Source organism: Pleurodeles waltl, chromosome 1_2 (genome assembly GCF_031143425.1).
Source record: "Pleurodeles waltl isolate 20211129_DDA chromosome 1_2, aPleWal1.hap1.20221129, whole genome shotgun sequence".
NCBI classification, from domain to species: Eukaryota; Metazoa; Chordata; class Amphibia; order Caudata; family Salamandridae; genus Pleurodeles; species Pleurodeles waltl.
Genome location: NC_090437.1, coordinates 1,338,763,723 through 1,338,787,216, shown reverse-complemented (window position 1 = coordinate 1,338,787,216; position 23,494 = coordinate 1,338,763,723). Strand labels below are relative to the sequence as shown.

Below are 23,494 nucleotides of genomic sequence, written 5' to 3'. Positions count from 1 at the left end.
CTCCACTCTATGCCATGGACTCTACTCTATGCCACTCTACACCACTCTGCTCTATGACACTCTACTCCATACCCCTCAACTCGATGCCACTCTGTGCTACGCCATTCCACTCTACTCACCTCCACTCTACACCACCTACATCACTCAACTCTACTCTACAACACTCTATTGTATGCCATCCGACTCAATGCCACTCCATTCGCACAATGCACTCTATGCCACTCTACTCTGTCACTCTGCTCTATGCCACTCTACACCACTCTGCTCTATGCCACTCCACTCAATGCCACTCTGTGATATGCCACTCCACTCTACTCCTCTCCACTCTACGCCACCTACATCACTCAACTCTACTCTACAACGCTCTATTGTATGCCACTCCATTCTATGCCATGTACTCTACTCTATGCCCCTCCATTCGCACAATGCACTCTGCCACTCTACTCTGTCACTACTCTATGCCACTCTACACCACTCTGCTCTATGCCACTCTCCACTCTATACCACTCGACTCAGTGCCACTCCACTCTACGCCATCTACATCACTCAACTCTACAATACTCTATTGTATGCCACTCAGCTCCATGCCATGTACTCTACTCTATCCCACTCCATTCGCACAATGCACTCTATGTCACTCTACTCTATGCCACTCTACACCACTTCCCTTTACTCTATGCTACTCCACAACACTGTACTTCATTCTACTGCACGCTACTCTACGATTACCACTCCACCACACTCTGTGCCACTTTACTCTACGCACTCTGTGCCACCTTACTCTACGCACTCTACACCACCTTATTCTACATCCCCTTTACTTTATGCCACTCTATGTCACTCTATTCTATGCCACTCCACTGTATCCCACTTCACTCAACTATACTCTACTCCACTCTGTATCACTCTAAGCCAGTATCTGCTACTCTATGCCACTGCACTTTACACCACTCTACTGTATGCCACTCCCATGCTACAACATTCTGTGGCACGCTGTTCTTCACAATTCTACTCTACACCACTCCACTCTGTGCCACTCCACTCTTCTCCATGCCACTTTATGCTACGCCACTCTACTCCACTCCAATGTATGGCACTCTACTCTACACCACTCTAGTCTATGTTGCTTCACTCCACTCTATGCCATTCCACCCATCTCTACACAACTCCACTCTACTCTATTCCACTCTAGGCCACTCCACTCTATGCCACTCCATTCTATACCACTCCACTCTATGCCACTCTGCTTTATGCCACTCCACACAATGCCACTCTACGCCACTGTACTCTACACCAGTGGTTCCCAATCTGTGGTCCTCAGCCCCCAGGGGTATTTGACGCATTCCCAGGGGGTCCAAAGGCCTGACCCGGGAGGAAGACACTTGTCCAGCTGGGGCCTCTGACAAACACATGTGTGTTTTTATATTTATTGCTTCCTTTGAGCAGCAGTTTTAAAAGCACTACAAAGTTCCTTGTACATCCACAGCTTTCGGGCAAAAATAAAAGCGTCACGATTACTCTAGTGAATAATGTACCTGCTGGACAGAGATGGGAGTTTTGTGTAGTGGCAGTTTTGACTCAAAGGTAGCGCAGATAGTTAATATGCCTGCTGCAAAGAATGTGTATCATGCAAAGAACAGTATTTTATGTGCATAGCACAGTGGGTTACTCATTTTGTTCCAGAGATTCTTTTGTTACTGTGCAGTTCATAAGTTACAATTGTAATCTAGCACAGTGAGCTTTGAACTGCCATTATGGCGCTGCATGCAAACTGCATGGCACAAATTAGAAAGTTGTTTTTTCCCTAGTTTTTCATTTTCCTTATGCTGCTACAATGGTTTGTTTGCATAAAAACACATTCTTATTATTAAAGTCAAAGGTAACCACTGTGTTGTGTTCTGAATCCTGAGTTTGTGCTTCTCCAGACCAAGCACTTTTAGAAAATGCCACCAGCATGGATGACATGTGAATCCTACACCTTGTCGTCTCCTTTAAAGTGCTCTAACACCCTACACTGGTGTGAGAGGTGCTATAAAACAAATGAATTACATGTGACAGGCAGGCTTTGGAGAGATGAGAGGCTCTTATGGTTTTACTTCTTTCCCCACCACATATTTATGTGAAAAACACTTTCTCCGATCTTGTGTACCTAAAAAATGAAAACAGAAATTGCTTGAGAAATGTTGAATCTGACCTGAAGATTCAGCTATCCTAAATAAAACTAAACATTGTAAAATTAGTCACCGAGATGCAGCACCAATCTTCCCATTAACATTTTCTGATTTTTGCATATTTTCTAAATATAAAATAATTACATGTTTAGTAATTTGAGTATTTGTTTGGTGTGTACTTGTTTGTGTATTTTCTGCAAATGACCATTTTAATGTTTGAAATTTAAATCATACAAATTGCTTGGGGGTCCCCGGCTTCCAGAAATTATTCAGTGGGGGTCCTCAGAAAGTAAGGGTTTGGGAACCCCTGTTCTATGCCACTCCACTTGCTACGCTACCCCATGCCCCTCTACAGTACGCCACTCCACTACACACCACTGTACTCCACTCCACTCTACCCCACTCTTCTCTTCGCCACTTTATTCTATGTCACTCCATGTCACTCCACTCTAGGCCACCGTACTCCACGCCACCAGACTCAGCGCCACTCCACTCCACACATTGCCACTCCACTCCATTCTACTCTCTGTCACTCTGCTCTATGCCACTCTGCTCTACATCACTCCAAGCCCCTCTGCTCTATGCCACTCCATGCCACTCTACGCCAGTCTACACCATTCCACTTTACTCCACGCTACTACGCGACACTGCACACCACTTTACGCCGCTATACTGTATGCCACTCCACTCTAGTCTTCACCACTCCACTCTACACTACTCTACGTCACTCCACTTTACGCCACTCTACTCTACGCCATTCCATTCCAAGCCACTCCATTCTACGCCACTCCTTTCTATGCTACTCCACTCTACGTCACTCCACTTAATTCTACACTACTCTAAGCTATTCCATGCCACTCTATGTCACTCCACTCTAGGGCACTCCACTCTCTGTCACTCTGCTCTACGCCACTCTGCTCTACATCACTCCAAGCCCCTCTGCTCTATGCCACTCCATGCCACTCTACGCCATTCTACACCACTCCACTTTACTCCACGCTACTCTGGGACACTGCACACCACTCTACGCCACTATACTGTATGCACTCCACTCTAGTCTTCACCACTCCACTCTACACTACTCTACGTCACTCCACTTTACGCCACTCTACTCTACGCCATTCCATTCCAAGACACTCCATTCGACACCACTCCTGTCTATGCTACTCCACTCTACGCCACTCCACTTCAATATACACTACTCTAAGCTACTCCACACCACTCTGTCACTCCATTCTAGGCCACTCTACGTCACTCCACTCTATGCCACTCTACTCCGCTGACCTCTGTGCCACTCTTTTCTATGCCATTCTCCCCTATGCCACGCCACTCTGTAGTAGGAAGCAGCACCTCCGCTGCTCTTCAACATGGCTAAAAAGCACTGGCAAAGCCAATGGCTCTCACATAGGCCAGAACTTGTTTTTTTCCAATGTTTTTTAACAAGGGACGGCTAGTGGCCTCTTGATGGTCAGAGGATGCTGATCCTGGGAGTAGAGTGAATTCTAAGCACCAGCTAACTACAGTCACACCTCCTTCTCACACTGCTAGGGTCTGCATCCCGAGACAAGATAAGAGAACCTCCTGCCACTTGCCCACCTGAGCGAGTCCCACTTAGGAGCATAACAGGAGGACACGGTGTAGAGTGCTACCTGTCTACAAATGCCCACAGCAGGGTATGAAGCACAATGTAAGTCCTACAATACAGATCTAGATCCTTCTGCTAGCGCTACGAGGGCTGTGTTCTCGGTGATAACCCTTCATTGTGTGGGAGCAGCTTCGCTCTGCGCTCACAGCTGCACTGGCCACCTGCCTAAACTTCTTGATCCCTTGAACAGTTACACCCTCCGGCTCATGAAGTATCCGTGTGTGACCGGATCTCTGACAGAACATTGGAAACACCAATATCATGTGGACAGAATATTGTGTCAAAAATATGGAGGACAAGAATATCGAGAAGCTAAGTGCAAATAGGCAAGTACAGATTTACTGTTATTAACTTCACATCTACGTTCCTTGAAGATATTTATGGTCAAGGTACAGATATGTGGAGTTATACATAGTAAAACTTTACTTACCTACAAAAACTTACCTTGATGATATTTTTGTCCTCGGTATTTTTGATACAATATTCTATCCCACAATACTTGTGTTTACGATATTTTGTCTAAATACCGTTTGGACCTATTCCCGTCACCTCAAGCACTATATTCCAGGCTGTGCTTATTCCAGTAGGATAGGCCTAGAGCTGAGAAGGCCCTGTCCCCCAGGGTTGTTGAAAGCAGCGTGTTTTGGTGTCCTCAGGCTCTGAACGCATGCGTAGATGTGAATGTGGGACGTCAAAGAGATCTTCTCTGACATGACATGTCCGCAGGCACAGGTGAGAACTTGCAGGTGAGAAGACTGAGATGCTGATGGTCGTTCTTTTTCTCTCTTCCTATTGGCAGATGAACTTCATTGCCGGCTGTTTCCATGACGGCGTGCTACTGTACGCCATGGCGTTGAACGAGACGCTGAAAGCTGGAGGCTCCAAGAAGGACGGGATCCAGATAGTGAAGAACATTCAGAACCGGACTTTTCAGGGTAAGTCAGTAGGTGCCAGCTGGTGGCATCACCTCTTTGGGACACTGTGATTCCATGTTGGTACCAGCTGCACCAGATGCTATGGACCTGGAGCAAGAACATCTGCTCCAGTATCTCCTGGTGCAGCTACAGGGGCCAATGATCTTGGTCTGGGTCCGTGGCATACAGTAGAGAGGTTGGCTCCGTGTCATGGTATCCGAGCGCTCATGACCCTCATCTCAGGGTTACTGTCTGTCAATCAATCAATCAGGATTTATAAAGCAGGCAAATCACCCATGATGGTCTCAAGGCGCTGGGCAATGTGTCTGAAAGGGTCTTTAAGGTGGGCAATGTGTCTGAAAGGGTCTTTAAGTTGGGCAATGTGTCTGAAAGGGTCTTTAAGGTGGGCAATGTGTCTGAAAGGGTCTTTAAGGTGGGCAATGTGTCTGAAAGGGTCTTTAAGGTGGGCAATGTGTCTGAAAGGGTCTTTAAGGTGGGCAATGTGTCAGAAAGGGTCTTTAAGGTGGGCAATGTGTCTGAAAGGGTCTTTAAGGTGGGCAATGTGTCAGAAAGGGTCTTTAAGTTGGGCAATGTGTCTGAAAGGGTCTTTAAGGTGGGCAATGTGTCAGAAAGGGTCTTTAAGGTGGGCAATGTGTCAGAAAGGGTCTTTAAGTTGGGCAATGTGTCTGAAAGGGTCTTTAAGGTGGGCAATGTGTCTGAAAGGGTCTTTAAGTTGGGCAATGTGTCAGAAAGGGTCTTTAAGGTGGGCAATGTGTCTGAAAGGGTTTTTAAGGTGGGCAATGTGGCTGAAAGCTTGGCATGGCTGTATATGCCATCATTCCTGGTCCATGGTATGTAGGGTCACTCCCTGCCCGGCTCCTCGTACAATCAGCTCTCCAGTGACCCACACCCCTGTGACTGTAAATATTTTCCTTGTGGCCCGCGTGTGGGAGATGAGTGCTTTGAGGGCTTTTCTCCCTTTCCCTCTACATCTGGTTTCCAAATGTTGCCAAAGTTTTGCACATTCAAAGGTGTAACTATGTCAGTTTACAGACCGTCTTGTGACAGCTGAGGGTGTCACAGACCTTTCCACTCGCCCCTCAGCTCTTTGAAGTTTGTGATGCTGCTTAACGCGAGGGGCCTGGGTTCCCAGTGCTCAGCACCAGCACTCGTGCTAGTCTGCTATACGGTGTTTGTCTTATTTGGAGTCAGCACGGCAACAGTTGTGAGTACATTCAATATACACCTGCCTCCCGAGCCATCCTCATAGCTTGGTGGCCTGGAATAGTCTGAATTGTCCCACTTGTAGGAGTCTGATGGTCAGTGTCTGTGTTAGTCCTGTCATTGGCGCGCTGACAGAGGCAATGGGTGCTGCAAGCTGCAGGGCCCTCCTGACGCGGCCCCGCTCTCATGTTTCCACCAATTAAGCACTGACTCTGCGGACAAATTCTTTTAGTACTTAAGCACCTCTCGTTCTTTCTTGGGGGCCGTCCACCCCTCCCTTTCATTCGTTTCACTTCCCCTCCCTTCCTACCTCCTTTTCGATTCTTCCACTTCTACTTTCGTGCCTCTCTCACTCTGTCTTTCACTCTGTCCCTCTTTCTTTACAGCCATTCTCTCTCCCAACTCTTCTTTCCTCATGTAAACCTGTCACTCACCCATACTCTATCTCCTCGCTCGCTGTTTCACTACCCCTCTCTCTTCTCTCGTAGACTCTCTTTCATACTTTCCTCTCTCTCTCTCCCTCCCTCTCCATTTTGTCTTTCTCCTTTCTTTCCCTCTATCGCACTTCCCCTGATTTCTCTGCCCCTCTTTCTATCTGTCCGACGCTCTCTTCTCTCTCACTTTTTCCCTCTATTCTCCCGTTTACTCTATCACACTTTCTCAGTTCCTCCTCTCTCTTTACCACTGTCTTTGTCTTTCCTCTCTCGCCCTCTCTTGCTTTCTTCCTCTATCTCTTCCTCTCTCCCCCTCTCTCTTGCTTTTTTCCTCTCTTTCTCCCTCCCCCTCTTGCTTCCTTCCTCTATCTCTTTTTCCCCTCTCTTGCTTTCTTCCTCTATCTCTTTATCTCTCTCCTTTCTCTTGCTTTCTTCCTCTATCTCTTTCTCTCTCTCCCCCTCTCTTGCTTTCTACCTCTATCTCTTTCTCTCTTTCCCCTCTCTTGCTTTCTTCTGGCGGTACATATAGAGAGAGATGCAAGTGCTGTGCACCGGCCCGCAGGAGCAGGTTACTGGCAGTGCATACAGAAAGAGTGATGCAAGAGCTGGACACCGGCCTGCAGGAGCAGGTTACTGGCAGTGCATACAGAAGGAGTGATGCAAGTGCTGTGCACCGGCCCGCAGGAGCAGGTTACTGGCAGTGCATACAGAAAGAGTGATGCAAGAGCTGAACACCGGCCTGCAGGAGCAGGTTACTGGCAGTGCATACAGAAAGAGTGATGCAAGAGCTGAACACCGGCCTGCAGGAGCAGGTTACTGGCGGTGCATGCAGTGAGAGTGATGCAAGTGCTGGGCACTGGCCTGCGGGAGCAGGATACTGGCGGTGCAAACATAGAGAGAGTGTGAAGCACGCGCTGTGCACTGGCCTGCAGGAGCAGGATACTGGCGGTGCATACATAGAGAGAGTGTGATGCACGCGCTGTGCACTGGCCTGCAGGAGCAGGATACTGGCGGTGCATACATAGAGAGAGTGTGATGCAAGAGCTGTGACTGGCCTGCAGGAGCAGGTTACTGGCAGTGCATACAGAAAGAGTGATGCAAGTGCTGTGCACTGGGCTGCAGGACCGGGTTACTAGCAGTACATACAGAGAGAGCATGATGGAAGCACTGTGCACCGGCCTGCAGGAGCAGGTTATTGGCAGTGCATACAGAGAGAGTGATGCAAGTGCTGTGCACTGGCCTGCATAAGGAGGTTACTGGCAGTGCATACAGAGAGAGTGATGCAAGTGCTGTGCATTGGCCTGCAGGAGCAGGTTACTGGCAGTGCATACAGAAAGAGTGATGCAAGAGCTGGGCACCGGCCTGCAGGAGCAGGTTACTGGCAGTGCATACAGAGAGAGTGATGCAAGTGCTGTGCACTGGCCTGCAGGACCGGGTTACTAGCAGTGCATACAGAGAGAGCATGATGGAATCACTGGGCACTGGCCTGCAGGAGCAGGTTACTGGCAGTGCATACAGAAAGAGTGATGCAAGTGCTGTGCACTGGCCTGCAGGACCGGGTTACTAGCAGTGCATACAGAGAGAGCATGATGGAAGCACTGTGCACCAGCCTGCAGGAGCAGGTTATTGGCAGTGCATACAGAGAGAGTGATGCAAGTGCTGTGCACTGGCCTGCATAAGGAGGTTACTGGCAGTGCATACAGAGAGAGTGATGCAAGTGCTGTGCATTGGCCTGCAGGAGCAGGTTACTGGCAGTGCAAGCGTGAAGCATAATCTGGAATGTAAATTCTGCCAAAATTTAGAAAACCCAATAGAGATTGGAGTTTTTTATCGTGTTTAGAGGTTGTAGTTGTGCGCATTTTTCTAAGAATTGTGGCGCTAGTCTCTTTCCTTCACTTGATAGCTCATATACCAGGAACAGGATGCTGAGGAAGGCAATTTTTGTTTTTTTTTAAGTTGAATTTGTAGCCAACAACAATGCGGGATACACGTCTTAAATGTTGTAGTAATTCATCATCCGAAAGATAAACATCATCTACATAGGACAATGCTTCAGGGTCAATCTTGTGCAGAATTGCTGTCACACAAGCTGTGAACAGTCCTGTGCTGTTCTTATCCCACTGAGGTAAACAACAGAATTTTTTCTGGGAGCCTAGTGCACTGAAACTTGTTAATTCTCTACTCTCAGGCGCTATATTCTGGCAGAAGAAACCAATAGAAATGTCCAGTGTTGTTTTGTATTTTTTACGCACTATATTGTTCATCAGTGCTATGCAATGTGAGTTTTGTATAGCATATGTGCGTGTGTGACTGTTTAAATGTCTGTAGTCTAAGACTATTCTGTATGAATGGTCTGGTTTAGCTACTGGGATAAATGATGATTCATTGGTGAGACTACACCCTGGTACTCAAGTTGTGTGAGGATTTCCCTCACGGGTGCTTTAGCATCATGTTTTATTGGGTATTGTAGTTGAGGTTGGGGTTGATTTTTAATAGGGATTACATGGTAGGGGGATTCTTTATCCCATCCTACGTGATTGTGATATAACGTGGGTGCCTGTGCCAAAGCCCAGTCAATGGCATAGGATTCAGCGAGTTCCTCCGGAACAAGGGGCGAGAAAGAAGGTTTAATAACATCTTCTTCTTCCATCTCTTTCTCTCTCTCCCTCTTGCTTCCTTCCTCTATCTCTTTCTCCCCTCTCTCTTGCTTTCTTCCTCTATCTCTTTCTCTCTCTCCCCCTCTTGATTTCTCCCTCTATCTCTTTCTCCCTCTCCCCTCTCTTGCTTTCTTCTTCTATCTCTTCCTCTCTCCCCCTCTCTTGCTTCCTTCCCCTATCTCTTCCTCTCTCTCCCTCTTGCTTTCTTCCTCTATCTCTTTCTCTCTCTCCTCTCTCTTGCTTCCTTCCTCTATCTCTTTCTCTCTTTCCCTTCTCTTGCTTTCCTCCTCTATCTCTTTCTCTCTCACCCTCTCTCTTGCTTTCTTCCTCTGTCTCTTTCTCTCTCTCCTTTTCTTGCGTTCCTCCTCTACCTCTTTCTCTCTCCCCCTCTCTTGCTTTCCTCCTCTATCTCTTTCTCTCTCTCCCTTCTCTTCCTTCCTCTATCTCTTTCTCTCTCTCCACTCTCTTGCTTTCTTCCTCTGTCTCTTTATCTCTCTCCCTTCGATTGCTTTCTTCCTCTAGCTCTTCCTCTCTCTCCCCTCTCTTGCTTCCTTCCTCTCCTCTCTCTTGCTTTCTCCCTCTATTTATTTCTCTCTATCCCCTTTCTCTCTTTCTCTCCATTCTCTTGCTTTCTTCCTCTATGTCTTTCTCTCTCTCTCCTCTTGCTTTCTTCCTCTATCTCTCTCTCTTTCTCTCTTGCATTCCTCCTCTCTCTCTTCTCTCTCTCCACTCTCTTGCTTTCTTCCTCTATTTCTTTCTCTCTCTCCCCTCTCTTGCTTTCTTCCTCTATCGCTTCTCTCTCGCCCTTCTCTTGCTTTCTTCCTCTATCTCTTTCTCTCTCTCCCTTCTCTTGCTTTCTTCCTCTATCTCTTTCTCTCTCTCCCTTCTCTTGCTTTCTTCCTCTATCCTTCTCTCTCTCCCCTCTCTTGCTTTCTTCCTCTATCCCTTCTCTCCTTTCTCTTGCTTCCTTCCTCTATCTCTTCCTCTCTCTCGCATTTTTCCTCTATCTCTTCCTCTCTCTTGTTTTCTTCCTCTCTTTCTCTCTTTTCTCTTGCTTTCTTTTCTCTTGCTTTCTTCCTCTATCTCTTTCTCTCCTCTCTTGCTTTCTTCCTCTATCTCTTTCTCTCTCTCCTTTCTCTTGCTTTCTTTCTCTATCTCTGCCTCTCTCCCCCCTCTTGCTTTCTTCCTCTCTCTCTTTGTCTCTCTCCCTTCTCTTGCTTTCTTCCTCTATCTCTTTCTCTCTCTCCTCTCTCTTGCTTTCTTCCTCTATCTCTCACTCTCTCGCCCTCTCTCTTGCTTTCTTCCTCTATCTCTTTCTCTCCTCTCCCCTCTCTTGCTTTCTTCCTCTCTCTCTTCTCCCTCTTCCTTCTCTTGTTTTCTTCCTCTATCTCTTTCTCTCCTCTCTCTTGCTTTGTTCCTCTATCTCTTTCTCTCCTCCCTCTTGCTTTCTTCCTCTATTTCTTTCTCTCCTCCCTCTTGCTTTCTTCCTCTATCTTTTCTCTCCTCCCTCTTGCTTTCTTCCTCTATCTCTTTCTCTCTCCTCTCTCTTGCTTTCCTCCTCTCTCTTCTTCTCTCTCTCTAGCCCCCGCCACTCTCTACACTAGTAGGCTCTGAGATACCTGCTGCTGGTTCCAGTCCTGCCTGCTGGGCGTGTCCTCAGCAGCCCCTGTTGCTCCCAGCTGCAGCTGCCCTTGGTCTGAAGGTTTGTCAGGCTTAGAATGCACTGGTGATGATGTCATGAAGCCTTGTACGTGCCGCTCACAATGCACTCGTGGTGATATCATGGAGCCTTGCACATGCTGCACAGAATGCACTCATGGTGATGTCATGGAGCCTTGGTGCAGCGCAGAGTGCACTCAATGATGACATGGAGCTTTGCACGTGCCGCATAGAATGCACTGGTGATGAGGTCATGGAGCCTTGTACATGCCACTCGCAATGTACTCGTGATGATGTCATGGATCCTTGCACGTGCCACTCAGAATGTACTCGTGATGATGTCATGGAGCCTTGCACGTGCCACTCGCAATGTACTCGTGATGATGTCATGGAGCCTTGCACGTGCCACTCAGAATGTACTCGTGATGATGTCATGGAGCCTTGCACGTGCCACTCGCAATGTACTCGTGATGATGTCATGGAGCCTTGCACGTGCCACTCAGAATGTACTCGTGATGATGTCATGGAGCCTTGCACGTGCCACTCGCAATGTACTCGTGATGATGTCATGGAGCCTTGCACGTGCCACTCAGAATGTACTCGTGATGATGTCATGGAGCCTTGCACGTGCCACTCGCAATGTACTCGTGATGATGTCATGGAGCCTTGCACGTGCCACTCGCAATGTACTCGTGATGATGTCATGGAGCCTTGCACGTGCCACTCAGAATGTACTCGTGATGATGTCATGGAGCCTTGCACGTGCCACTCGCAATGTACTCGTGATGATATCATGGAGCCTTGCACATGCTGCACAGAATGCACTCATGGTGATGTCATGGAGCCTTGGTGCAGCGCAGAGTGCACTCAATGATGACATGGAGCTTTCCACGTGCCGCATAGAATGCACTGGTGATGAGGTCATGGAGCCTTGTACGTGCCACTCGCAATGTACTCGTGATGATGTCATGGAGCCTTGCACGTGCCACTCGCAATGTACTCGTGATTATGTCATAGAGCCTTGCACGTGCCTCTCGGAATCTACTCTTGATGATGTCATGGAGCCTTGTACGTGCCGACGGAATTTGCTTGTGATGATGTCATGGAGCCTTGCAGGTGCCGCTCGGAATGCACTTGTGATGGTGTCCTGGAGCCTTGCACGTGCCGCTCGGAATGCACTTGTGATGGTGTCCTGGAACCTTGCACGTGACTCAGAATGCACTCATGATGATGTCATGGAGCCTTGCATGTGCTGCTCGGAATCCACTTGTGATGGTTTCATGGAGTCTTGCACGTGCCGTTGGGAATTCGCTTGTGATGATGTCATAGAGCCGTGCCATACATGCCAACATATAAAAAAGAGGAAAGTGGGAGATTTAAAAAAAAGAAATCAGGAGAATGTATTTCTCCCATTGACCTCTATTGAGGCGTGAATTGGGCCTATTGTCATGTATGGGGCTAAATGTAAATATGCCTTTTTTTTCTTATCTGTCAGGTGCACAGAGAACGTGCTATAGCAGGCAGAAAGAGCGTGACAAAAAAGTTGTGCACTGGCCTGCAGGAGCAGGTTACTGGTGGTACATGCAGAGAGAGCGTGATGCAAGCGCTGTGCACTGGCCTGCAGGAGCAGGATACTAGCGGTGCATACAGAAAGAGTGACGCAAGTGCTGTTCACTGGCCAGCGGGAGCAGGATACTAGCGGTGCATACAGAAAGAGTGACGCAAGTGGTGTGCACTGGCCAGCAGGAGAAGGTTACTGGCAGTGCATACAGTGAGTGGGATGCAAGTGGTGTGCACTGGCCTGGAGGAGCAGGTTACTGGTGGTACATGCAGAGAGAGCATGATGCAAGTGCTGTGCACTGGCCTGCAGAAGCAGGTTACTGGCAGTGGATACAGACAGAGTGACGCAAGTGCTGTGCACCAGCCTGCAGGAGCAGGTTACTGGCTGTGTATAGAGAGAGAGTGATGAAAGTGCTGGGCGCTGGCCTGCAGGAGCAGGTTACTGGCAGTGCATACAGAAAGAGTGATGCAAGAGCTGGGCACCGGCCTGCAGGAGCAGGTTACTGGCAGTGCAAGCGTGAAGCATAATCTGGAATGTAAGTTCTGCCAAAATTTAGAAAACCCAATAGAGATTGGAGTTTTTTATCGTGTTTGGAGGTTATAGTTGTGCGCATTTTTCTAAGAATTGTGGCGCTAGTCTCTTTCCTTCACTTGATAGCTCATATACCAGGAACAGGATGCTGAGGAAGGCATTTTTTGTTTTTTTTTAAGTTGAATTTGTAGCCAACAACAATGCGGGATACACGTCTTAAATGTTGTAGTAATTCATCATCCGAAAGATCAACATCATCTACATAGGACAATGCTTCAGGGTCAATCTTGTGCAGAATTGCTGTCACACAAGCTGCGAACAGTCCTGTGCAGTTCTTATCCCACTAGTGCACTGAAACTTGTTAATTCTCTACTCTCAGGCGCTATATTCTGGCAGAAGAAACCAATGGAAATGTCCAGTGTTGTTTTGTATTTTTTACGCACTATATTGTTCATCAGTGCTATGCAATGTGAGTTTTGTATGGCATATGTGCGTGTGTGACTGCAGGTTACTGGCAGTGCATACAGAGAGAGATTGATGCAAGCTCTTTGCACTGGCCTGCAGGAGCAGGTTGCTGGCAGTGCATGCAGAGAGAGTGATGCAAGAGCTGTGCACTGGCCTGCAGGAGCAGGTTACTGGCGGTCCATACAGGGAGCTTGATGCAAGTGCTGTGCACTGGCCTGCACGAGCAGGTTACTGGCAGTGCATACAGACTGTGATGCAAGTGCTGTGCACTGGCCTGCAGGAGCAGCTTACTGGCAGCGCATGCAGAGAGAGTGATGCAAGAGCTGTGCACTGACAGCAGGAGCAGGTTACTGGTGGTGCATACAGAGAGAGTGACGCAAGTGCTGTGCACTGGCCTGCAGGGGCAGGTTACTGGCAGTGCATACAGAGAGAGCGTGATGAAAGTGCTGGGCGCTGGCCTGCAGGAGCAGGTTACTGGCAGTGCATACAGAGAGAGCGTGATGCAAGAGTTGTGCACTGGCCTGCAGGAGCAGGTTACTGGCAGCGCATGCAGAGAGAGTGATGCAAGCGCTGTGCACTGGCCTGCAGGAGCAGGTTACTAGCGGTGCATGCAGAGAAAGCGTGATGTAAGTGCTGTGCAATGGCCTGTGGGAGCAGGTTACTGGCAGTGCATGCACAGAGCGTGATGCAAGTGCTGGGCGCTGGCCTGCAGGAGAAGGTTACTGGCAGTGCATACAGAGAGAGAGTGCTGCAAGTGCTGTGCACCGGCCTGCGGGAGCAGGATACTGGCAGTGCATGCAGTGAGTGTGATGCAAGAGCTGTGCACTGGCCTGAGGGAGCAGGTTACTGGCGGTGCATGCAGAGAGCGTGATGCAAGAGCTGTGCGTTGGCCTGAGGGAGCAGGTTACTGGCAGTGCATGCAGAGAGCGTGATGCAAGAGCTGTGCGTTGGCCTGAGGGAGCAGGTTACTGGCAGTGCATGCAGAGAGCGTGATGCAAGAGCTGTGCGTTGGCCTGAGGGAGCAGGTTACTGGCAGTGCATGCAGAGAGCGTGATGCAAGAGCTGTGCGTTGGCCTGAGGGAGCAGGTTACTGGCAGTGCATACAGAGAGAGCGTGATGCAAGTGCTGTGCACTGGCCTGAGGGAGCAGGTTACTGGCAGTGCATACAGAGAGAGCGTGATGCAAGAGTTGTGCACTGGCCTGCAGGAGCAGGTTACTGGCAATGCATACAGAGAGAGTGATGCAAGCGCTGTGCACTGGCCTGCAGGAGCAGGTTACTAGCGGTGCATGCAGAGAAAGCGTGATGTAAGTGCTGTGCAATGGCCTGAGGGAGCAGGTTACTGGCAGTGCATGCACAGAGCGTGATGCAAGTGCTGGGCGCTGGCCTGCAGGAGAAGGTTACTGGCAGTGCATACAGAGAGAGAGTGCTGCAAGTGCTGTGCACTGGCCTGCGGGAGCAGGATACCTGCAGTGCATGCAGTGAGCGTGATGCAATTGCTGGGCGCTGGCCTGCAGGAGAAGGTTACTGGCAGTGCATACAGAGAGAGAGTGCTGCAAGTGCTGTGCACTGGCCTGCGGGAGCAGGATACTGGCAGTGCATGCAGTGAGTGTGATGCAAGAGCTGTGCGTTGGCCTGAGGGAGCAGGTTACTGGCGGTGCATGCAGAGAGAGCGTGATGCAAGTGCTGTGCAATGGCCTGCGGGAGCAGGATACTGGCAGTGCATGCAGTGAGTGTGATGCAAGAGCTGTGCGTTGGCCTGAGGGAGCAGGTTACTGGCAGTGCATACAGAGAGAGCGTGATGCAAGAGTTGTGCACTGGCCTGCAGGAGCAGGTTACTGGCAATGCATACAGAGAGAGTGATGCAAGCGCTGTGCACTGGCCTGCAGGAGCAGGTTACTAGCGGTGCATGCAGAGAAAGCGTGATGTAAGTGCTGTGCAATGGCCTGCGGGAGCAGGTTACTGGCAGTGCATGCACAGAGCGTGATGCAAGTGCTGGGCGCTGGCCTGCAGGAGAAGGTTACTGGCAGTGCATACAGAGAGAGAGTGCTGGAAGTGCTGTGCACTGGCCTGCGGGAGCAGGATACTGGCAGTGCATGCAGTGAGCGTGATGCAAGAGCTGTGCACTGGCCTAAGGGAGCAGGTTACTGGCAGTGCATGCAGAGAGCGTGATGTAAGCGCTGTGCGTTGGCCTGAGGGAGCAGGTTACTGGCGGTGCATGCAGAGAGCGTGATGCAAGAGCTGTGCGTTGGCCTGAGGGAGCAGGTTACTGGCGGTGCATACAGAGAGAGCGTGATGCAAGTGCTGTGCACCGGCCTGCGGGAGCAGGTTACTAGCGGTGCATACAGAGAGAGAGTGATGTAAGCGCTGTGCACTGGCCTGAGGGAGCAGGTTACTAGCGGTGCATGCAGAGAGCGTGATGTAAGAGCTGTGCGTTGGCCTGAGGGAGCAGGTTACTGGCAGTGCATGCAGAGAGCGTGATGCAAGAGCTGTGCGTTGGCCTGAGGGAGCAGGTTACTGGCAGTGCATGCAGAGAGCGTGATGCAAGAGCTGTGCGTTGGCCTGAGGGAGCAGGTTACTGGCGGTGCATACAGAGAGAGCGTGATGCAAGTGCTGTGCACCGGCCTGCGGGAGCAGGATACTGGCGGTGCATACAGAGAGAGAGTGATGTAAGCGCTGTGCACTGGCCTGAGGGAGCAGGTTACTAGCAGTGCATACAGTGAGTGTGATGTAAGCGCTGTGCGTTGGCCTGAGGGAGCAGGTTACTAGCGGTGCATGCAGAGAGCGTGATGTAAGAGCTGTGCGTTGGCCTGAGGGAGCAGGTTACTGGCGGTGCATGCAGAGAAAGCGTGATGTAAGCGCTGTGCGTTGGCCTGAGGGAGCAGGTTACTAGCGGTGCATGCAGAGAGCGTGATGTAAGAGCTGTGCGTTGGCCTGAGGGAGCAGGTTACTAGCGGTGCATGCAGAGAGCGTGATGTAAGAGCTGTGCGTTGGCCTGAGGGAGCAGGTTACTAGCGGTGCATGCAGAGAGCGTGATGCAAGAGCTGTGCGTTGGCCTGAGGGAGCAGGTTACTAGCGGTGCATGCAGAGAGCGTGATGTAAGAGCTGTGCGTTGGCCTGAGGGAGCAGGTTACTAGCGGTGCATGCAGAGAGCGTGATGCAAGAGCTGTGCGTTGGCCTGAGGGAGCAGGATACTGGCGGTGCATGCAGAGAAAGCGTGATGTAAGCGCTGTGCGTTGGCCTGAGGGAGCAGGTTACTGGCGGTGCATGCAGAGAAAGCGTGATGTAAGCGCTGTGCGTTGGCCTGAGGGAGCAGGATACTGGCGGTGCATACAGAGAGAGCGTGATGCAAGTGCTGTGCACCGGCCTGCGGGAGCAGGATACTGGCAGTGCATACAGTGAGTGTGATGTAAGCGCTGTGCGTTGGCCTGAGGGAGCAGGTTACTGGCGGTGCATGCAGAGAGCGTGATGCAAGAGCTGTGCGTTGGCCTGAGGGAGCAGGTTACTGGCAGTGCATGCAGTGAGTGTGATGTAAGTGCTGTGCACCGGCCTGCGGGAGCAGGATACTGGCAGTGCATGCAGAGAGAGAGTGCTGCAAGTGCTGTGCACCGGCCTGCGGGAGCAGGTTACTGGCGGTGCATGCAGAGAGCGTGATGCAAGAGCTGTGCGTTGGCCTGAGGGAGCAGATTACTAGCGGTGCATGCAGAGAAAGCGTGATGCAAGCGCTGTGCGTTGGCCTGAGGGAGCAGGTTACTGGCAGTGCATACTCAGAGTCACACGTGTCCAGTTCCTCTCAGCATGAGCCTGTCGAAGAATCGGGTTTTTGCATGGAGGAATCGGGAGGTGGGAGAATAGCTTTGAAATTGGTAGCCTCCTGCCAGAATCAAGAGGGTTGGCATGTATGCCTTTCGTGTACCACTCGGAATGCAGATTGTGAGCGGGGAGGTGTGATGTTGGAGCGAGAATGACTTAAGTAGGGAAGAGTAAATGTCTTCATCCTTAGCCCAGATGAGGTTCCCATCTTGCATGAAATCTGGTCCCTCGAGGAGGTACGTTGAACCTGCTGTATTCACTTAAGTCCTCCATGAATTCCTCTAGGCAGCCAGGTGGGTGGTAAAGGATGTCTGGTCTTAGAGGGTTAGATGTTGTGTTTGTGATCTCTGCAGTGAGGCACTGGAAGAGGGAGGGCTTCAATGAGTCTGACTATTAGGGTTCGAGTTGGCCCTGTAGTGTCTGGTTTCAGACCCTGAGGGGTAAATAAGTGACATTGTGGCTTATATGGGGGTGCAAGTGGTGAACCGACGGTGGCGTTGTCAGTTGCAGATTTAGGCATGGCTTCACTGTTGCTGGTGGTATTGTCTCTAGTTATGGCAGAGGTTTTCTGGGCCTTGAGGTAAACAGTGTGATGCAGATATGCAGACTTGTGTCAGAGGTTTGGCTCATGTCCATACCACTGCCACGAAGTCAGGGTGCGTTTGTGTCCCCATGCTTTGTACCCAGGTTCAGGGTGATGCTGCAACCATGCTCTTCTGCCTACATAGCCTGAGGCTACATCTGCTGTTGCTGCTGGCCGGAGTGGGGATTCTCTCTGGGTGAGGTCACAGTGCTGTAGTGTTCCTTCCCTCTGAAGCCCAGGCTCCTGCTCTCCTGATCTCCATCACTGTAGCCCTCTGGGATGCATGTTACAGCCTGGCCTACAGCAGGGACTGAAGTCACACACATGGATGGATTTCTGGGGCACGTGCAAGACACAGATAGCAAGTCCACAAAATAAAATGATGGATGAACTGTTGAAAGTTTTCTAACACTCATCCTCAGTCACAGATCAGAGTTTAATCCATTCTTTTTTTGCTCGCTAAATCGCCCCAGTTTGTATTCAGCCATATGCAAATCAGCCTTGACCCTGTTCCCCATGGGAACAGTCCATCCCAATCAGCCAGGCCAGGTCCTCTCTGGACCGGAAACAAGCATCCTGGGACCGGTTTCAGGGTATCACCCATCATCAGCCCAGCTAGCTTGAATCCAGTGGTTCAGCAAGCAAGGGACCCACGTCGGGGCATACCCCTGCCACATAGGGCGAACGTAGCAGTACCACAAAATAAAATAAAATGATGGACGGAGTGTTGAAACTTTTCAAACACTCACCCCCAGTCACAGATCTGGATTTAATCCATTGTTAGTTGGCTCACCACGTCACCCCTGTTTGGACCCAGCCATATGCAAATCAGTCTTGACCCGGCTACCCATGGGAATAGTCCAGCCCGAACTGCTAGGCCGGGCCCTCCCTGTAGGAAGCTGGCCTGGTGTGTGGTGGGTACCTAAGGTACTTACATCTTATACCAGGTCAAGTTATCCCTTATTAGTGAAATGTAGGCAGCGTCTAGAAGCCAGGTCTCTCTAGAGGAAGCTGTGGAAGAGCAGCCAAGGCTTATCTAGGAGACATGCAAAGCTTATGTAATACCGCTGTAGTCACACAGTACTCACACACATGAAGGAAAACAGTCAGTGTTACAAAAATAAAGGTACTTTATTATGGTAACACAACACCAACATTACTATAGAGGCAATACTCCCTTCGGAGGTAAGAAACACACAAGTTATATACACTAGTTGTCAGTTTTAGGCATAAGAATAGTTAGAAAACAGGGCAAATAGTGTTAAACACAATAGAGAATATGGGCCTAGGGGGAGCACAAACCATATACTAAAAACATGGAATGCGAGAGTGTCACCTCCACCCAGGTAAGTGAAGTGTGTAGAGGGTCGCTGGGGGCACCAGGAAAGCACAAAGGTAAGTACCACAACATCCCCAGCAACTAGAAAAGCAGGAGTAAATTACTAGAATTTCCCCAGAACACCCACTTAGAAGAAAAGAAAAGAATTGCAAACCCAGAGACGACTGCAAGAAACCATAGGTGGGTTCCTGAAGAGGAAGACCTGTGGAAAGAGGGGAACAAGTCCAGAAGACACAGCAGAGTCCATTGTACCCGCCAAGCTGAGGATTGCGGAAATTGGTCGATGGTGCAGAATGAAAATCAGCACTGCAGCTCTGGAGTCGAGTTCCTGGAGAATGCAGCTGATGTCCCACGCCAGAAGGAAGACTAGTTGGGTTTGCGTGGCTGGATTCCACCAACAAGCCTTGGCACAGGCAAAACTCGTGGTTGACGGAAAGTGGTGCTGCCGGGTTCCAGCAAGGCCCAGGAAGACTCAACCTAGGAAGGTGAGCCAGAGGGGGCCCTCCATGTCACAGAGAGCCCACAGAAGTACAGGCAGCACGCACAGGAGTCCCACAGGATGGGTACATAGGAGGTGCAAAAGGAGCCCATGCAGCACTAAAAAAAGGAGTCCCACTGCGCAGAAGAGTCACTCAGGGGGCTGTGCGCTGCAGGAAGGAGTGCTGGGGGCTGGAGCTACAAGAAGACTGACGACCCCTTGGTAGAAGTGCCAACAAGTCTTGACAGATGCAAAGGATGTCGTGCATGGTGGTACTGTCCTGCGTGGGAATGCAAGGGCTTACCTCCACCAAAGTTGGAGAGCTGGAAGAAGACCGTCTGGACCACTTCCGACCACCATTCGTGTTGCAGCATCCACGCAGCTCAGCAGGAGAGGGGATCCATGCAGCTGGTTGTTGTTGCTGTTGGGGCCTGCAGAGGAGTGACTCCTTCACTCCAAAGGAGACTCCTTCTTCTTTCCTGTCCTCAGAGGATGCACAGCTGGGGAAATGTTGCAGAAGCTGGAAGGAGCTACAGAAACAATATTGCAGTCAAAGTCTTCCTCTTTGTTGCAGATTGTCGGGTCCTGGAGAGTCCAGATGCAGTTTCTTTGGTCAGAAGTCGAAGGGATGCAGAGGAATCCTGCTGGAATCTTGCAAGCCGAGTCTGAGGAACCACCCAAAGGAGAGACCCTACATAGCCCTAAAAGGGGGATTGGTCAGCTAAACAGGTAAGCACCTTTAAGGAGAGGGCTTTGACGTCACCTGCCTAGCCTGGCCACTCAGATGCTCCCAGAGTTTCCTGGATTCAAGATGGGAAAACCCAGGGACCCTCTGGAGGAGCTCTGGGCACCACCCCTGGGTTGGTGATGGACAGGGGAGTGGTCACTCTCCTTTCCATTGTCCAGCTTTGTGCCAGGACTGATACCAAACATGCCTAGGTTCAGAGTTACCATTATGTAGCTGGACACAGGTAGTGACCTATGTCCAGTACCCATGTAAAATGGCGTCCCCGCACTCACAAATCCAGTAAAGTGGCTCTGGAGTTTGTGGGGTACCTCTGCGAGTGCAAGGGTGCCCTCACACACAGGTACCTGCACCCTGCCCTCTGGGCTGAGGGGGCCTACCATAGGGGTGACTTATAGTGACCTGGTGCAGTGACCTATAGTAAAAATGGGTGCATGCACCCAGTTTACCAGTTTGCAATCGCAGTCCTGCAGAACCCTTTGCATGGGCTCCCTATGCATGGCAGAATAACTGCTGCAGCCCATAAGGATCCCCTGGACCCCTAATGCCCTGGGTACCTAGGTATCATATACTAGGGGCTTACATGGGGGTACCAGTATGCCAATTGTGGGATGAAATACAGAGTTTTGGGAGAGAGAGCATAATCACTGGGGTTCTAGTTAGCAGGATCATAGTGAACACAGTCAAACACACTGACATAATATAGAAAAAGGGGGTAACCATGCCAAGAAAGAGGGTACTTTCCTACACTCCCTGAACCAGAAACAAGCAAGCATTCTGGGACTGGTTTCAGGGTATCACCTCTCATCAGCCAGGTTAGCTTGAATCCAGTGGTGCAGCGAGCAAGGGACCCACATCTGGGCATACCCTTGCCACTTAGGGCGCACAAAGCAACACCACAAAATAAAATTACAAACAGTGTTGAAGCATTCCAAACACTCACCCCCAGTCACAAATCTGGGTTTAATCCATTGGTATTTTGCTCTCCACGTCACCCCAGTTTGAACCCAGCGATATGCAAATCAGTCTTGACTCTGACCGGTTATTGGTTCAGCTCGTGCTGGTGCAGCGCTGCTCAGAGGGGAAAGACAAGGCCAGAGAAGCTCTCTGTAGCCTAAACGGCCTCACACTGGTCGCCGCTGCCAATCAAGCTCTGCCCTGCCAGAAGATGAGAGGATACAGGAGCTCTCTGTAGCCCTTACCCCCATTGATCACTGGTCAACTGCAGCATGTTAATCTCTGCTCACACAGGATAGAGGGGGTCACAAGAAGCACCCCCCTCCCCCACTGGTCACTGGCTGCGGCTTCTAGTCCACTTCTGCTCAGGCAGGGGAGATGAGGTCACAGGAGCTTTGCAGCCCGGTGCTAATTTGAGCCAGTGTTGTCCGGTGCTTGCCACCAGCACTTATTTGTAAAAACTGGCACTTAAGACAGTCTGCCACACAGTGGCGCTGTCAGACTAATTTAGAAATGAGCACAAAAACAGTTGTTTATTAATTCAATATACATTGAAAAAGGACCAATATCTGCCACCCAAGCCGTTCCTATGGTGTTGGGGGCCTGGAATAGTCTGAATTGTCACATTGGCTCATAGTTGTGTTGGTGCATCATACGCAGCGCTGGCACAGGCAATGGGTGGTGCAAGCCACAGTGGCCTTCCGATGGGGATCCTGACACTTATTGTTTACAATTTAAGCGCCGCAATAGCCGATAGTGCCCCCAACTGGTCTTTAACTGCATCTGCAGCGAGGATAGAAGAGAGGAAGTCAGATGAGTTCTCTGTGGCCTATCCTGCCCCCCACTGGTCAGTGGGTGCAGCTGCAGCGGAGAGATGATGTCACTGGAGCTCCCTGTACCCCATACGGACCCCACTGGTGAGGAAAGTTGAGGTCACCCGAACTCTCTGTACCCTATACTGCCTCCCACTGGTCACTGGCTGCAACGAGGTGAGGTGAGGTCACAGGAGCTCCCTGTAGCCTATACTGCCCCCCACTGGTGAGGAGAGGTGAGGTCACAGGAGCTCCCTTTAGGCTATACTGCCTCCCACTGGTGAGGAGAGGTGAGGTCACAGGATCTCTCTGTAGCCTATACTGCCCCCCATCGGTGAGGAGAGGTGAGGTCACAGGAGCTCCCACTAGGCTGTACTGCCTCCCACTGGTGAGGAGAGGTGAGGTCACAGGATCTCTCTGTAGCCTATACTGCCCCCCACTGGTGAGGGGAGGTGAGGTCACAGGAGCTCTCTGTAGCCTATACTGCCCCCCACTGGTGAGGAGAGGTGAGGTCACAGGATCTCTCTGTAGCCTATACTGCCCCCCACTGGTGAGGAGAGGAGAGAAGAGGTCACAGGAGCTCTCTGTAGCCTATACTGCCCCCCACTGGTGAGGGGAGGTGAGGTCACAGGAGCTCTCTGTAGCCTATACTGCCCCCCACTGGTGAGGGGAGGTGAGGTCACAGGAGCTCTCTGTAGCCTATACTGCCCCCCACTGGTGAGGAGAGGTGAGGTCACAGGATCTCTCTGTAGCCTATACTGCCCCCCATCGGTGAGGAGAGGTGAGGTCACAGGAGCTCCCACTAGGCTGTACTGCCTCCCACTGGTGAGGAGAGGTGAGGTCACAGGAGCTCCCTGTAGCCTATACTGCCCCCCACTGGTGAGGAGAGGTGAGGTCACAGGAGCTCCCTTTAGGCTATACTGCCTCCCACTGGTGAGGAGAGGTGAGGTCACAGGATCTCTCTGTAGCCTATACTGCCCCCCATCGGTGAGGAGAGGTGAGGTCACAGGAGCTCCCACTAGGCTGTACTGCCTCCCACTGGTGAGGAGAGGTGAGGTCACAGGATCTCTCTGTAGCCTATACTGCCCCCCACTGGTGAGGAGAGGTGAGGTCACAGGAGCTCTCTGTAGCCTATACTGCCCCCCACTGGTGAGGAGAGGTGAGGTCACAGGAGCTCTCTGTAGCCTATACTGCCCCCCACTGGTGAGGAGAGGTGAGGTCACAGGAGCTCCCTTTAGGCTATACTGCCTCCCACTGGTGAGGAGAGGTGAGGTCACAGGATCTCTCTGTAGCCTATACTGCCCCCCATCGGTGAGGAGAGGTGAGGTCACAGGAGCTCCCACTAGGCTGTACTGCCTCCCACTGGTGAGGAGAGGTGAGGTCACAGGATCTCTCTGTAGCCTATACTGCCCCCCATCGGTGAGGAGAGGTGAGGTCACAGGAGCTCCCTGTAGCCTATACTGCCCCCCACTGGTGAGGGGAGGTGAGGTCACAGGAGCTCCCATTAG

The 23,494-nt window shown here is 50.7% G+C and overlaps 1 protein-coding gene across 1 annotated transcript in view; it reads left to right on the top strand.

Annotated features, from left to right (window-relative positions):
- The window catches only part of NPR2 (natriuretic peptide receptor 2), a 428,259-nt gene that overhangs the window by 193,760 nt on the left and 211,005 nt on the right, over positions 1-23,494 (top strand). The window contains exon 4 of the mRNA XM_069205697.1: positions 4,616-4,751. Within this exon, the coding sequence (XP_069061798.1) occupies positions 4,616-4,751 (136 nt within the window). The remainder of the gene's footprint in view (positions 1-4,615; positions 4,752-23,494) is intronic.